This window comes from Dryobates pubescens, chromosome 38, assembly GCF_014839835.1.
Source record: "Dryobates pubescens isolate bDryPub1 chromosome 38, bDryPub1.pri, whole genome shotgun sequence".
Taxonomy (NCBI): Eukaryota; Metazoa; Chordata; class Aves; order Piciformes; family Picidae; genus Dryobates; species Dryobates pubescens.
Genome location: NC_071649.1, coordinates 1301096 through 1315175, shown reverse-complemented (window position 1 = coordinate 1315175; position 14080 = coordinate 1301096). Strand labels below are relative to the sequence as shown.

Genomic DNA, 14080 nt, shown 5'->3' with positions numbered 1-14080 from the left:
ATGCCCACCTCAACATGAGGAAGGAACATCTTCACTGTGAGGGTCACAGAGCCCTGGAGCAGGCTGCCCGGAGAGCTTGTGGAGTCTCCTTCTCTGGAGGCTTTTAAGCCCCATCTGGATGTGTTCCTGTGTGACCTGTGCTGGATTCTGTGACCCTGCTCTGGCAGGGTCGTTGGACTGGATGATCTTCAGAAGTCCTTTCCAACCCCTGACACCCTTTGTGCCTGTGATCCCAGACTTCCTGTAAAGAGATCTTTCAAGAAGTGTATTTCTTGGGTGGTGTTTCCATCTAATTGCATCCATAAAACTGTCCATAGGTGCATCTTGGTATTATTCTCCCAAATCATCTAATTTCATGGGTGATTGTAGTGGGGCTGGATGGTGGGAAGATACTCGGGGGACATACTTGTTGGCAGGGGATATTTTTGCCTTCTGATACTCAGTATCCAGGCTTGTTTTCTCCAAGTGTTTCATTTCCTGTTTGGTATTTTAGGATCTTTCAGCCCAATAGTAGTGCTCAGGCTGGGTTTTAATAAAAATTGCTGTTTGTTTAGTGGATTTCAAAACTAATTGCATCGAAAATAGCTTTGAAATCCACTTATCAAACAAGATGCGAGACACGTGAAGTAGCACAATTTGCCTGCATGTACAGCCAGTACTAGCCATGAGTGTTTCCATAGAAGAAAACAAAAGGTGAAGTGAATCCATAGCAATCCTCTACATCATAGAATCAGCAAGGTTGGAAAAGACCTCAGAGATCATCAAGTCCAACCTATTACCTAATACTAACACCTCCTGACAACTAAGCCATGGCTCCAAGTGCCACATCCAGTCCTTTTTGGAACACCTCCAGGGATGGTGGCTCTACCACCTCCCTGGGCAGCACATTCTAATGGCCAATTACTCTTTCTGGGAAGAACTTTCTCCTAAACTTCCCCTGGTGCAGCTTGAGACTGTGTCTTCTTGTTCTGGTTGCCTGGGAGAAGAGACCAACCCCCACCTGTCTACAACCTCCTTTTAGGTAGTGCATCCATATAAGCAGTAAAACAAAATAGTCTATGAAAAGCAACAATTTAGTCTTTGTAGTTGGGCAATGTTCTAGTCCTAGTAAACTCTTGTTTTTCCAGGTATTTGCTTCATAGTTGGGTTGTTCCAGTAGTTAGGTTCTTGTTTCCATCTGTGACCCCTGATGCAAAATGGCAGAGAGATAATGTGTTAGTTGCTGTGGTGGACAGATTATGTGTTTAGTTTACTTTCTGGCTGTTCCTCATTTAGTATTCCTCTGTGTGCCCTGCCCACAGAGATCTCCTGGGTTTGAGAGCCAGGCTTTTGTAATCATAGAAGTGATTTCTTTCACACAGTTCTTCCGTGTTAACATTCTACCACTCTCCACTGGCAATCCGAAGTGAGGTTTCAGGGCAGCAATAAATACATGAAACCCCTCCTTAACTGCAAACAGCCCATCCTCTGTGTCCTTCTGTAAGTGCTATTTATTTAACCCTGTCTTAGCTCTGAGTTCAGAAACATGCCACTTGTCAAATTTCATTAAGTGGCCTCCAACAAATGAAGACAAACATTCTGCTGTAAAACTCAGCAGATTACAGCAGAATTAGAACCATAGGATCACAGTATTGTCAGGGTTGGAAGGGACCTCAAGGATCAGCCAGTTCCAACCCCCCTGCCATGGCCAGGGACACCTCACACTACAGCAGCTTGCTCACAGCCACATCCAGCCTGCCCTTCAAAATCTCCAGGGATGAGGCTTCCACCACCTCCCTGGGCAACCTGTGCCAGTCTCTCACCACCCTCATGGGGAAGAACTTCTTCCTAACATCCAATCTGAATCTACCCACTTCTAGTATTGCTCCATCCCCCCCAGGCCTGTCACTCCCTGACACCCTCCAAAGTCCCTCCCAGGTTTTCCAAGTTTTGCATTTACTGTCTCATCTGACATGGAACAGGAGACCTTCTTAGAAATGCCATTGTGTTCTAACTGACCTAGCAATTGGGTGCTACTCCCTTGCTTCCATTTTTATGCCCATGCTGCAAAGTAGCTTTTGGCAGAAAAAAAGAGATGTATGTTTGGAAGTGGTTTCTAGGAGGCTTTACTCCATCACCTCCTCAAAGTGTAACTCTCTTGGTTTCTTTCAGGCCCTTCTTGGAGATAGAAGTGATATAAAGAGTTTTATTAATTGTATGGAGAAGAAAATAGAAGGAGCCATCCTTCTTGTACATGTTTCCTGTGACACAGGGCTGAGACAGCTAATACTGCAGTGGTGAAATGTATTTTCAGCCTGGGAACCCCTGGGTTATAACTTTCAAAGCAGCTCAACTGGAATGGCCCCATTACTCATTTATGAACTGTGTAAAAGTCAGTTATATCCTGGCAAAAGAGCCTGCTGATGTTAACTGGTGACTTTGCTGTGAGAGCTGAGGCCTCATTTTGCTGTCTGTAAAAATCCTGATGTTTTGTGTGTCAGGCATTGCGATTTAAATTGCTAGTTGGATGTGAGAGCATTGCGACCTCTGCGTGGAAAATGGAAATGCTGTCTTGCAGTGCATCTGAAAGCCCCTGTCTAATGCATGCTTAAATTTAACCTATCAAAGTTTACCTGAGGTAAAAACACCCTGGAGATTTGGCCCATTAATAATAGTCTTGCCATGCAGGTAAAAAAAAATAAATTACAAACAACAAACACCTAAAGAAATAATTGGCTTTAATGGATTTGATTTGGCCAACTCCCCTCTGTCAACAGAATCTGGGATTTTAATAGCTGATAAATAAAATTAGTTAAATGGAGAACCTTCCAAACAATAGACTAGAATAAACCAGGTTGGAAAAGACCTTTGAGATCGAGTCCAACCTATCACCCAACACCATCTAATCAACTAAACCATGGCACCAAGTGCCTCAGCCAGGCTCTTTTTAAAACATCTCCAGGGATGGTGACTCCACCACCTCCCTGGGCAGCACATTCCAATGGCAAATCTCTCTTTCTGTGAATAACCCCTTCCTAACATCCAGCCTAAACCTCCCCTGGTGCAGCTTGAGACTGTGTCCTCTTGTTCTGATGCTGGTTGCCTGGGAGAAGAGACCAACCCCCACCTGGCTACAACCTCCCTTCAGGGAGTTGGAGAGAGCAAGAAGGTCTCCCCTGAGCCTCCTCTTCTCCAGGCTAAGCAACCCCAGCTCCCTCAGCCTCTCCTCATAGGGCTGTGCTCCAGACCCCTCCCCAGTGTTGTTGCCCTTCTCTGGACACCTTCCAGCATCTCAACATCTTTCCTAAGCTGAGGGGCCCAGAACTGGACACAGGACTCAAGGTGTGGCCTAACCTGTGCTGAGCACAGGGCAGAAGGACTTCCCCGCTCCTGCTGGCCACAGTGTTTCTGGTACAGGCCAGGATGCCATTGGCCTTTTTGGCCACCTGGGCACACTGCTGGCTCATGTTCAGCTGTTGTCAACCAGTACCCCCAGGTTCCTTTCTGCCTGGCTGCTCTCCAGCCACTCTGACCCCAGCCTGTAGCTCTGCATGGGGTTGTTGTGGCCAATGTGCAGAACCCGGCACTTGGATGTGTTCAATCTCATGCCCTTGAACTCTGCCCATCTGTCCAGCCTGTCCAGGTCCCTCTGCAGAGCCTCTCTACCCTCTTAGCAGATCAGATCCTGCCCCCAGCTTGGTGTCATCTGCAAACTTACTGATGCTGGACTCAATCCCCTTAGCCAGATCATCAATAAAACTAGTTAAATGGAGAACCTTCCAAACAATCTTGGAATGCCTGATTTTTTTGCCAGCATTGCAGTTTGATGCAGGAAATGATTTGTGGTTTAAAGCAGGCACCATTTGAAGTCTGTTAGTGAACACTGGGTCTACGTTGGATGCCCTTTAGGAAATGATGGTCAAAAATGCTAAGCAGCTGAGATGCATCCTGAGGTTTAAAAAGAAACCAAACAACAAAACCATCCTGGATGAGGGCCAGCTGTCATGAGAGGTTACTTTGGGCATTGAGCTAATCTCAGAGTCCCTTTCAAGCAACTTGAAATCCTCTTTTCCACCCAGGTGGTCCTCGCCAGCTGGTACCGCACGTACACGGCAGTTATGGATTTCCTGGGGGTGCCCACAAAGACCTGCTGGACTGTAAACAGAGGAAAAGGCCTTAGTCCTGTTGAAAGCTGTGAGGGTGAGTCGTCTCAATCCAGTTTCTTCCAGGAAATGTGTAATGGTGGCTGTATGTGTTTCAGGAGCAATAAATACACCTGTGTCCTTGCCATCAGCGTTGTTTCCTTTGGCTCAGGCTGCGTTTTGGGTGAGCTCACCTCAAAAGCGAGCAGCATGGGGAAAATGAAAAGAGAGAAAAACCCCCACCAAGATACTTTTAAGAGCAGCAGGGGTGAGAATGTGAGCTTTGCTTATTAGATAGCTCCTCCTGCCTAGGCTGAATTCTTATATTCCCTTTTAAAGCATCACAGTTGTAGTCTGAGCTTTTGTAATCACAGAATCCTAGAATTGTGTAGGTTGGAAAAGACCTTTAAGATGGACTCCAACTGTTAACCTGGCACAGCCAGGTCCACCACTAAACCATGTCCCTCAGCACCACCTCCACACATTTTAAAATAGAGTAGAATTAACCAGGTTGGAAGAGACCTTTGAGATCAAGTCCAACCTATCACCCAACACCATCTCATCAACTAAACTATGGCACCAAGTGCCTCAGCCAGGCTCTTATTAAACATCTCCAGTGATGGTGACTCCACCACCTCCCTGGGCAGCACATTCCAATGGCCAATCTCTCTGTCTGGGAAGAATTTCTTCCTCACCTCCAGCCTAAACCTCCCCTGGCACAGCTTGAGACTGTGTCCTCTCGTTCTGTTGGTGGTTGCCTGGGGGAAGAGACCAACCCCCACCTGGCTACAACCTCCCTCCAGGGAGTTGCAGAGAGCAAGAAGGTCTGCCCTGAGCCTCCTCTTCTCCAGGCTAGGCATGATGACACCACTTCCCTGGGCAGTCTATTCCTGCTTCCAATGTCCAACCTAAACCTTCCCTGATGCAATTTGAGGCCATTTCCTCTTGTCCTCTCACTTATTACTTGAGAGAACAGACTGAGCCCCACCTTGTTAAAACTAATTGAAAAGAGGTTATAGAGAGTGGTAAGGTCTCGCCTGAGCCCTCTTTTCTCCAAGATGAACAACTTGAGTTCTCTTCAGCTGCTCCTCTTTATAATGTGGCGTGTTTATAAAGACTAAAATGTCCAGGAGACTTCAAAATACAGCCACCTGGAAAGAATTTTATTGCTTCCATGCTGGGGACCGGTGATTTAGACCAGGCCTGTGGGCAAAACTGTCTGCACTCTAATTTTAAACACTGAGGTCTTGTGAGGAGCAGCTGAGGGAACTGGGGTTGTTCAGCATGGAGAAAAGGAGGCTGAGGGGAGAGCTCATTGCTTTCTACAACTTTCTGAAAGGAGGCTGAAGTGAGGTGGTGGTGGGGTTGGTCTCTTCTTCCAAGGAGCAAGTGAGAGGACAAGAGGAAGTGCTCTTAAGTTGCACCAGGTTTGGTTTAGGTTGAGTATTAGAAGAAAATTCCTTTCCTGAAAGGGTTCTCAACTCCTGGAACAGGCTGCCCAGGAGGGTGGTTGAATCCCAATGCCTAGAGGTGTTCCAGAGATGCCAGGATGTGGTCCTGAGGGTCGTGGTTTAGCACCAGACTTGGTAGAGTTAGAGAATGGTTGGACTTGATGATCTTAAAGGTCTTTTCCAACCAAAATGATTATATGGTTCTAAATCTAGTTGGAAGCCACTGTACATGTATTTAAATATTGGGATCTTCTGTAGCACCCCTGGTACATTCCTGATTCCTGCTTCCAAAATTTAGGCTCTGTAGTTCCTCTCCTGTCTACAGTTTCATTGGGGATGAAGGGAAAAAAACCAGAACCACAAGGCTCCCTTTTTGAGCAATGTTGTGCAGTGACCCTGCTGAGAGGAATCCTCTTGTGACCTACCACTCAGCATGAGAACTTCAGGCTCATTCTTTGCTTTTGATACCAAAGCTTGGCTGCTGCCACTCATTTGGGTGTTTTCCCCATATTTAAAGCATTGGCTTGTCAAGTGGCATACAATAAAAGTGCCTTGGTGAGAGGCACTCCTGAGAAAATGGCAGGTCACACAGGAACTTATCCAGGCAGGTTTTGAAAGTCTTCAGATAAAGAGACTCCACAACCTGTTCCAGGGCTCCATCACCCTCACCATACAGAAGTGTCTCCTCATGTTGAGGTAGAACCTCCTGTGTTCCAGCTTGTACCCTTTGTTCCTTGTCCTGTCACTGGGCACCAACAAACAGAGCCTGGCACCTTCATCCTGACACCCACCCCTCAGCTATTGATAGACACTGATCAGATCCCCTCTCAGCCTTCTGTTCTCCAGACTGAACAGCCCCAGGGCTCTCAGTCTCTCTTCATAGGAGAGATGCTCAAGCCCCTTCATCATCCTCATAGCTCTCTATTGGATTCTCTCCAGCAGAACCCTGTTTCTCTTCCAGGTGTGGTCTCACTAGGGCAGAGTAGAGGGGAAGGAGAACCTCCCTAGACCTGCTGGCCACACTTTTCTTGATGTACCCTTGGATACCATTGGCCCTAGGGTGCCACTCACCCCCCTGACCACAAGGGCACACTGCTGTCCCATGAGAACTTGCTGTCCACTAGGACTCCAAGGTCTTTCTCCATGGAGGTGTTGAATGCTAGACGGTAGCTTGTTTCATTTTATTACTTCAGATAACTTTGTGTGGTGAGAAGTTGGTATTTTTTCCTTTGCATAAAGGCCATGAGAATCACAGAGTTGTCAGGGTTGGAAGGGAGCTCAAGGATCATCCAGTTCAACCCCCCTGCCTCACACTACAGCAGGTTGCTCAGAGCCATATCCAGCCTGGCTGCAAAAACCTCCAGGGATGAGGCTTCCACCACCTCCCTGGGCAGCCTGTGCCAGTCTCTCACCACCCTCATGGGGAACAACTTCTTCCTAACATCCAATCTGAATCTATCCATTTCTAGTTTTGTTCCATTCCCTCCACTCCTATCACTCCCTGACACCCTCAGAAGTCCCTCCCCAGCTTTCTTGGAGCCCCCTTCAGATCCTGGAAGGCCACAATTAGGTCTCCTGGGAGCCTTCTCTTCTCCAGGCTGAACAGCCCCAACTCTCTCAGTCTGTCCTCATAGCAGAGCAGCTCCAGCCCCCTGCTCATCCTCGTGGCCCTTCTCTGAACACCTTCCAGCCCCTTCAGATCCTTTCTGTAATAGAGGCTCCAGAACTGGACACAGTGCTCCAGGTGGGGTCTCAGCAGAGAGGAGTAGAGGGGGAGAATCACCTCCCTGGCCCTGCTGTCTCTGCTTCTCTTGGTGCAGCACATAGGAAGGCTTCATTCCTGTGAGGGCAACAGAGCACTGGAACAGGCTGTGCAGAGAGGTTGTGTAGTCTCCTTATCTCGAGAGATTCAAAACCCTTCTGGGTCTGACCCTGTGCAACCTGCTCTAGGTAAAATTGCTGTTGCAGAATGGTTGGACTGGATGACCCCCAGAGGTCCCCTCCAAGCCTTACCATTCTGTGAACAGGTGTGGGCAGAGGTTTTTTGGTGTTTTTTGATCTGGAAAGCTCTGGGTTTGAAGTATTTTATCACCCTACAAAATCCCAGGCTGTGATTGGCTTTCTGGGCTGCAAGTGCACACTGCTGGCTCCTGTTGAGCTTCTCATCCACCAGCACCAGAACTTTGTTCAGACCTTGAGTGGTTGACTTCCTGTCATTTAGCCAGACCCAATGAGCTGGAAATAAATGTGCAATTTCTTTTTGTTATTTTTTTTCCCCCCTCTAAAACCCAAGCTTCATAAAGACAGCAACTCTTGAAAGTAGCAGGCTTGATGAGAGGATCATCATCATCATCCTTTACACAAGTGCCATGCTGTATTTTCAGGGATGATGACAAATCATTTCTGCATAGGAAACAATGAGGCTTTGCCGCCTCCTCTGTGATCAATAAAGCTTTTTATGCTGTGTGGCTGAATTGATGAGAGCCAGGCAGCTTTCAAGAATTAAGGAGAGGGTAACAATGGAGGTGTGAGCGCAGAGGTGTTTGTGAGAGACTTTCGCATCGTCGGATAATTCCTTGGCTGCTAATGAAACAGAGCAAGCCGGGAGCGGCGCCTGTGATCTGGTTAAAGATGCATTTGCTCCTGCAAGGGATGGCAAGTGAGAGCATAAGGAGTACAAACCTGTTCAAAAACCTCTCTGATGGCAAAACAGAGTCTGTAGAGAATGCTCTTTTGCCTTTGTTCGTTGCAGGCTTTATCTGTACTGCTAAGGCTTCCCTCCTCTTGTTCTGTTGCTGACTCCTCCAATACTGTATCCACTCTTCCTCTTTTTTTCCCTCCTTATTTTTTTCTTCCTCTATTTTTTTCTTTGTTCCTTTTTCTTTTCCTTCTTCTATTTTTTCTTTGTTCTTTTTCTCCCTTTTCACCCTTATTTTTTCTTTGTGTTTTTTTTCTTTTCTTTCTTTTATCATCTTTTACCTTTGTTTAGTTTTCATGTTTTCCAATTTTCTTTCTCCTTTCCCCCCTCCCCTCCTGGCTCCTTTTTTCCTCCCCCCTCCCCTCCTGGCTCCTTTTTTCCTCCCCCCTCCCCTCCTGGCTACTTTTTTCCTCCCCCTTCCCCTCCTGGCTCCTTTTTTCCTCCCCCCTCCCCTCCTGGCTCCTTTTTTCCTCCCCCCTCCCCTCCTGGCTCCTTTTTTCCTCCCCCCTCCCCTCCTGGCTCCCTTTTTGCCCCCAGCAGTGTACTTTTCCAATTGAATCTCTGTGATAATCTCGGTGACATTAACTTCTGTCTCTTTGTGTGAGTACATGAAGCCATTATGCTGTGTTCTGTTGATTCTGTGATGCTTCATAAGCACTATGCTCTTTCTTCTGGATCTGACAACATGTCTTAACTGCTTGTTTGTTAGGTTTGGGAGACCCTGCTTCCTTTTATGTTGCTGTGATTTTTCTTTTGAATGGATTCATGATGTCACTGTTCTTCATATATGGTACATACCTCAGGTAAGGCATTTGAGAGGGAGCTGCTTTTAGCTGGTGCTGACTGTCAGATTTTAGACAAAATTTGGGAGTACTCAAATATTTAATGGGATATTGCTTACCTATTTGTACAGCACTGGTGCTTTTTATTGCATGTACATTGTCACCAAAAAAAGTTACTGGAATAGAGAAGGTTTTTTGCTTAAATTGATGATGGTGAAAAAAGTGGTAGCACGTGTCAGTGAAGTGGGATCTCACTGATACAGAGGGGCTGTGGATAAAACTTAAATGCTGTACAGATCTGACCTGGTTTTTAACTTAGTTGAACTGGCTGGAGTACCTCTGCTGTGAGGATAGGCTGGGGGTGTTCACCCTGGAGAAGAGAAGACTCTGGAGTCACCTCAGAGCTGCCTTTCAATCCCTGAAGGGATCCTACAGAAAGGCTGCAAAGGACTTTTCATCAGGGTGTCTGGAGACAGGACAAGGGGGAATGGTTTGAAGCTGAGGGAGAGCAGGGTTAGACTGGCTCTTAGGAAGTTCTTCAGCAGGAGGGTGGTGAGACTCTGGAATAGGCTGCTCAGGGAGGTTGTGGCTGCCTCCTCCCTGGGGGTGTTCAAGGCCAGGCTGGATGAGACCATGAGTAGCTGAGTCTAGTTGAGAGGTGTCCCTGCCTATGGTGGGGAGGTTGGAGTAGATGAGCTCTGAAGTCCCCTCCAACCTGAGCCATTCTATGATTCACTTCCCTTTTCCAATGAATTTCTGTTTTCAGTAACTGTCCCTAGATTTCAGGAACTGCAGTACACTTTCATACAAAAATAGACTCGATGTTCAGCAGTAAAACAGAAGTGGAAATGTTTTTCTGTTTACCTCTATTTTCTTTTGTCAGCTTTGCAAAAGAAAAACACAAGGCTGCTACATGGAGTCGCCATCCCTGGAGGTGTTCAGAAAGGGATTGCATGTGGCACTTGAAGCCATGGTTTAGTTAGTCAGGAGGTGTTGGGTGACAGGTTGGACTTGATGATCTCTGAGATCTTTTCCAACCTTATTGATTCTATGGTTCTGTGATTTTCCACTCCCTGCCTTCACTGTCTTGTGTATTTTTTCCTGCTTTCTCTGAGGTATGTGCTGATAGTTCAAATAAAGAGCAGTGCAGGCCAGGAGCTCACAGTGACAAGAGGAAGTTGTCTGCTGCAGCTATTAGATGTTCAGGGGTTAAACACATAAATTATTATTTCTTAACACAGGAAAGAAAGGTCCCAGGTTTTGAGGAAGCAGATAAGCTGGGAATATTCATCATTCACTTGGCCTTTTTCTCTTAAGGGCAGTGTATAGAAACCCTCAGTTTATATACTAATGTCATTTAAAACCAGCAAGGTCTTAATTTCTCAGGCTTGGGCTGTGTAATTCAGATCCTGAAGTCAAGGGGATTTTCATGTTAACATCACAGTAAAGAAATATGAAAACAAACAAAATAATTAAATAGTATGTTTTATTCACCATTTCGTGGATTAATTGATGGTTCTTGAATGGTCTTGATATGGATTACCCTAACGTAGTCTTAGACCACAATTCCCTATTGAGTAATCAATAGAAGAACAGGCTTCTTATCACTGAAGGAAAAGGACTCCTTGAGGACTATGATAGCCTTGACCATGCAAAGAACATACAATCGTAGAATCAATAAGGTTGGAAAAGACCTCAGAGATCACCAAGTCCAACCTATCACCCAACACCTCATGACCAACTAAACCATGGCTCCAAGTGCCACATTCAGTCCTTTCTTGACCTCCTCTAGGGATGGTGATTCCACCACCTCCCTGGGCAGCACATTCCCAGGGCCAACAACTCTTTCTGTGAAGAAATTCTTAAGTTATTTGCTCAACATCTTAATGGGCTTCATTTATATTGCCTGGTGTTTAAAACAGAAAGAGGGGGGAGGGGGAAGGTATGGTATTTAAATACATATATATATATAGTATGGCAGTTTTCCAAGCCAAGCTGTGGGTACAGCAGATGAAGCACCAGATGCAAGGATCTAAGCCAAAGTTCTTGAGGAGTGGAATAATGGTTATCCAAGTTATTTCTGTTTAAAATTGGTGCTCTGCAGGAAGGAGCTGATGGATGAAGAGTGCTCTGCTCTGAAATAAACTCTCCGATGACGTAGCGTTTGTGTGTTGCATGCACGCTGGAGATTGCTTTCCCTCGGTGCTTGAGAGGGTTCCTCACCTCCTCCCTCAACAAGCAGCTGTACATTAATGCTGCTTTGCTTTTTTTTTTTTAAGCAGCACTGACATTCTGAGACTCTTGTTGTACCTATTTTTCTTCTTCTCTTCACAGTGGGAGCCGTCTAGGAGGCCTTGTTACTGTCATGTGTTTCTTTTTCAACCATGGAGAGGTAGGTCACCATCCCCAACCACCACTACCACTCCCCACCTTTTTCTTTAATGAAATGGGAATTAGCTTAAAGACAGTTCTGTTGCTTATCTGTTGCATGAATTTGAAGGGAATAAGATGGTGGTTGCCTGGAGACCTGTATGAGGTCCCATCCCTGGAGATATTCAAAGTGAGGCTCAGTGGAGCTCTGGGTGACCTGATCTCATTGAGGAGGTCTCTGCTCACTGCAGGGGGGTTGGACAAGATGACCTTTAGAGGTCCCTTCCAACCCAAGTGATTCTGAGATGTTATTGAAAGCAAAATAGGCTGTAGCTTGAAAATGTGTAACAGTCCAATGTGTCACCTTAGAGTTTAAAAAAGAAACAAAGCAAAACCAAAACAAAGGAAAAAGAAACCCAACAAACCCAAACAAACAAAAAAAAAACCCACAAAACCCCCACCCCAAACCAAACAGAAATGTAAAGTGGTTCTGCCATTGCAGTCCTAGTAGCACAATGACAAGTGTCTCCAGCTGGAGAGGGAATGTTTCCAAAGGTCTGTAGTGGTAGGACAAGGGGCAATAGTTTGAAATTAGAAAAGAGAGGATTTAGCTTGGATGTTAAAAACAAGCTCTTTAGCATGAGGGTGGTGGAAGGTTTTTCCTTATGTTCATGTGGAACCTCTTTCCCTTCAGCTTGCACCCATTGCCTCTTGTCCTATCACTGGACATCACTGAGGAGAGCCTGGCTCTGTCCTCCTGACACTGCCCTGCACTTCTGTGTCAACGTGAATAAGGGCACCCCTCAGGCTCCTCTTTCTCCAAGCTGAAGAGCCCCCCAGCTCCTCAGCTTTCCCTCAGAAGGGAGATCTCCCTTCAGTATCTTCGTGGCTCTGTACTGGACTCTTTCAAGCAGTTTCCTGAGTTTCTTCTTGAACTGAGAGGCCCAGAACTGGACAAAATATTCCAAATGTAGCCTCAGCAGGGCAGAGTAGAGGGGCAGGAGAGCCTCTCTCAACCTACTCACCTTCTTGGCCGCAAGGGCACATTGCTGGCTCGTGGTCATGCTGTTGTCCACCAGGACTCCCAGGTCTGCTTTTCTGGAAGGATATGACTGAGCTCCCCAAGGGTGCTCTGCAAGTATTGGTATCTCAGATGTAATGCTGTGTGAAAAGTGGTTTTCTTTCTGGCACTAAGCTAACGATCCTAAGGCAGTATGTTTTCATTTGGGCTGGGCTTGTGCTCCTGAGTTTCAATGATTTCAAGCTCAGGCAGACCCTGTGTATTTATACCTGCAGCACAGCTAGTTTACAGCCATGATAAATCATCCCCAGCTGACTGCATGTACTGTTGCATCCCAAAGATAGAAAAGCAGCTTGGGCCACATTAGTCAAACCACTTTTAAGGCAGTGCTTCCTTTTTATGGTGGGTGTGCTCAGCATTTCTTCTTCCCTGTCTTTTATCCCTTCCAAGTATCAGAAAGATTCAATGAATCAAATGGTGCTGTGCAGTCTGGAAAAAAAAAAAACACCTCATCCAAAAGCCTACACTGCTTTAGAGAGATCATATTTATTGCTAATAAAAGTAACTGGAACTAATCTCATCACATCTGTGCAGTCAGCTGAAGACAACACGTTAGTGTGTATATATTTACGAAAGGTTTAGTGGTAATCAAGGTGCAGCTTTTCCAGAGAGTGCTTTTGAGACAGCAAGGCCTGTGTTGGATTTACATGATGGGCTTCTGTGCTTTGCATTTATTCCATGCTATTTCTATACATTTATTTGACAGTGCATGTTTAATGAGCTGGTGGAATAGCAAGGCAAGAAGGAAGGGCTTGGGTAATGCCAGTTCTAGTGATTTCTTTGATGGAACAGGGCTTGTATCAGGTCAATTCCATCCTCTTTGGTGAAACAGTACTTTAAGAATGTTGCTGAGATTATAGGAAGCAAAGGAGAAGGACCATCCTAGCATCAACATCCTGTAAGATCATCATGGGTTCATTATGGTCCATGTTAAGATGATCTGTTCAGTTGGCTGAACATGAGCCTGCAGTGTGCCCAGGTGGCCAAAAAGGCCAATGGCATCCTGGCCTGCATCAGGAATAGTGTGGCCAGCAGGAACAGGGAAGTCATTCTGTGCTCAGCACTGTTTAGACCACACCTTGAGTCTTGTGTCCAGTTCTGGGCCCCTCAGTTTAGGAAAGATGTTGAGTTGCTGGAAGGTGTCCAGAGAAGGGCAACAAAGCTGGGGAGGGGTCTGGAGCACAGCCCTGTGAGAAGAGGCTGAGGGAGCTGGGGTTGCTTAGCCTGGAAAAGAGGAGGCTCAGGGGAGACCTCATTGCCATCTACAACTGCCTGAAGGGAGGTTGTAGCCAGGTGGGGGTTGGTCTCTTCTCCCAGGCAACCAGCACCAGAACAAGAGGACATAGTCTCAAGCTGTGCCAGGGGAGGTTTAGGCTGGATGTTAGGAAGAAGTTCTTCATAGAAAGAGAGATTGGCCATGGGAATGTGCTGCCCAGGGAGGTGGTGGAGTCACCATCTCTGGAAGTGTTTAAGAAGAGCCTGGCTGAGGCACTTGGTGCCATGGTTTAGTTGATGAGATGGTGTTGGGTGATAGGTTGGACTTGATGACCTTGAAGGTCTTTTCCAACCTGGTTAAT

The 14080-nt window shown here is 46.3% G+C and overlaps 1 protein-coding gene across 1 annotated transcript in view; it reads left to right on the top strand.

Moving 5' to 3' along the window:
• DPY19L1 (dpy-19 like C-mannosyltransferase 1) overlaps positions 1-14080 on the top strand; it is a 55655-nt gene that overhangs the window by 15393 nt on the left and 26182 nt on the right. Inside the window, exons 6-8 of the mRNA XM_054177149.1 lie at positions 4059-4179; positions 8980-9073; positions 11387-11444. Of these exons, the coding sequence (XP_054033124.1) occupies positions 4059-4179; positions 8980-9073; positions 11387-11444 (273 nt within the window). The remainder of the gene's footprint in view (positions 1-4058; positions 4180-8979; positions 9074-11386; positions 11445-14080) is intronic.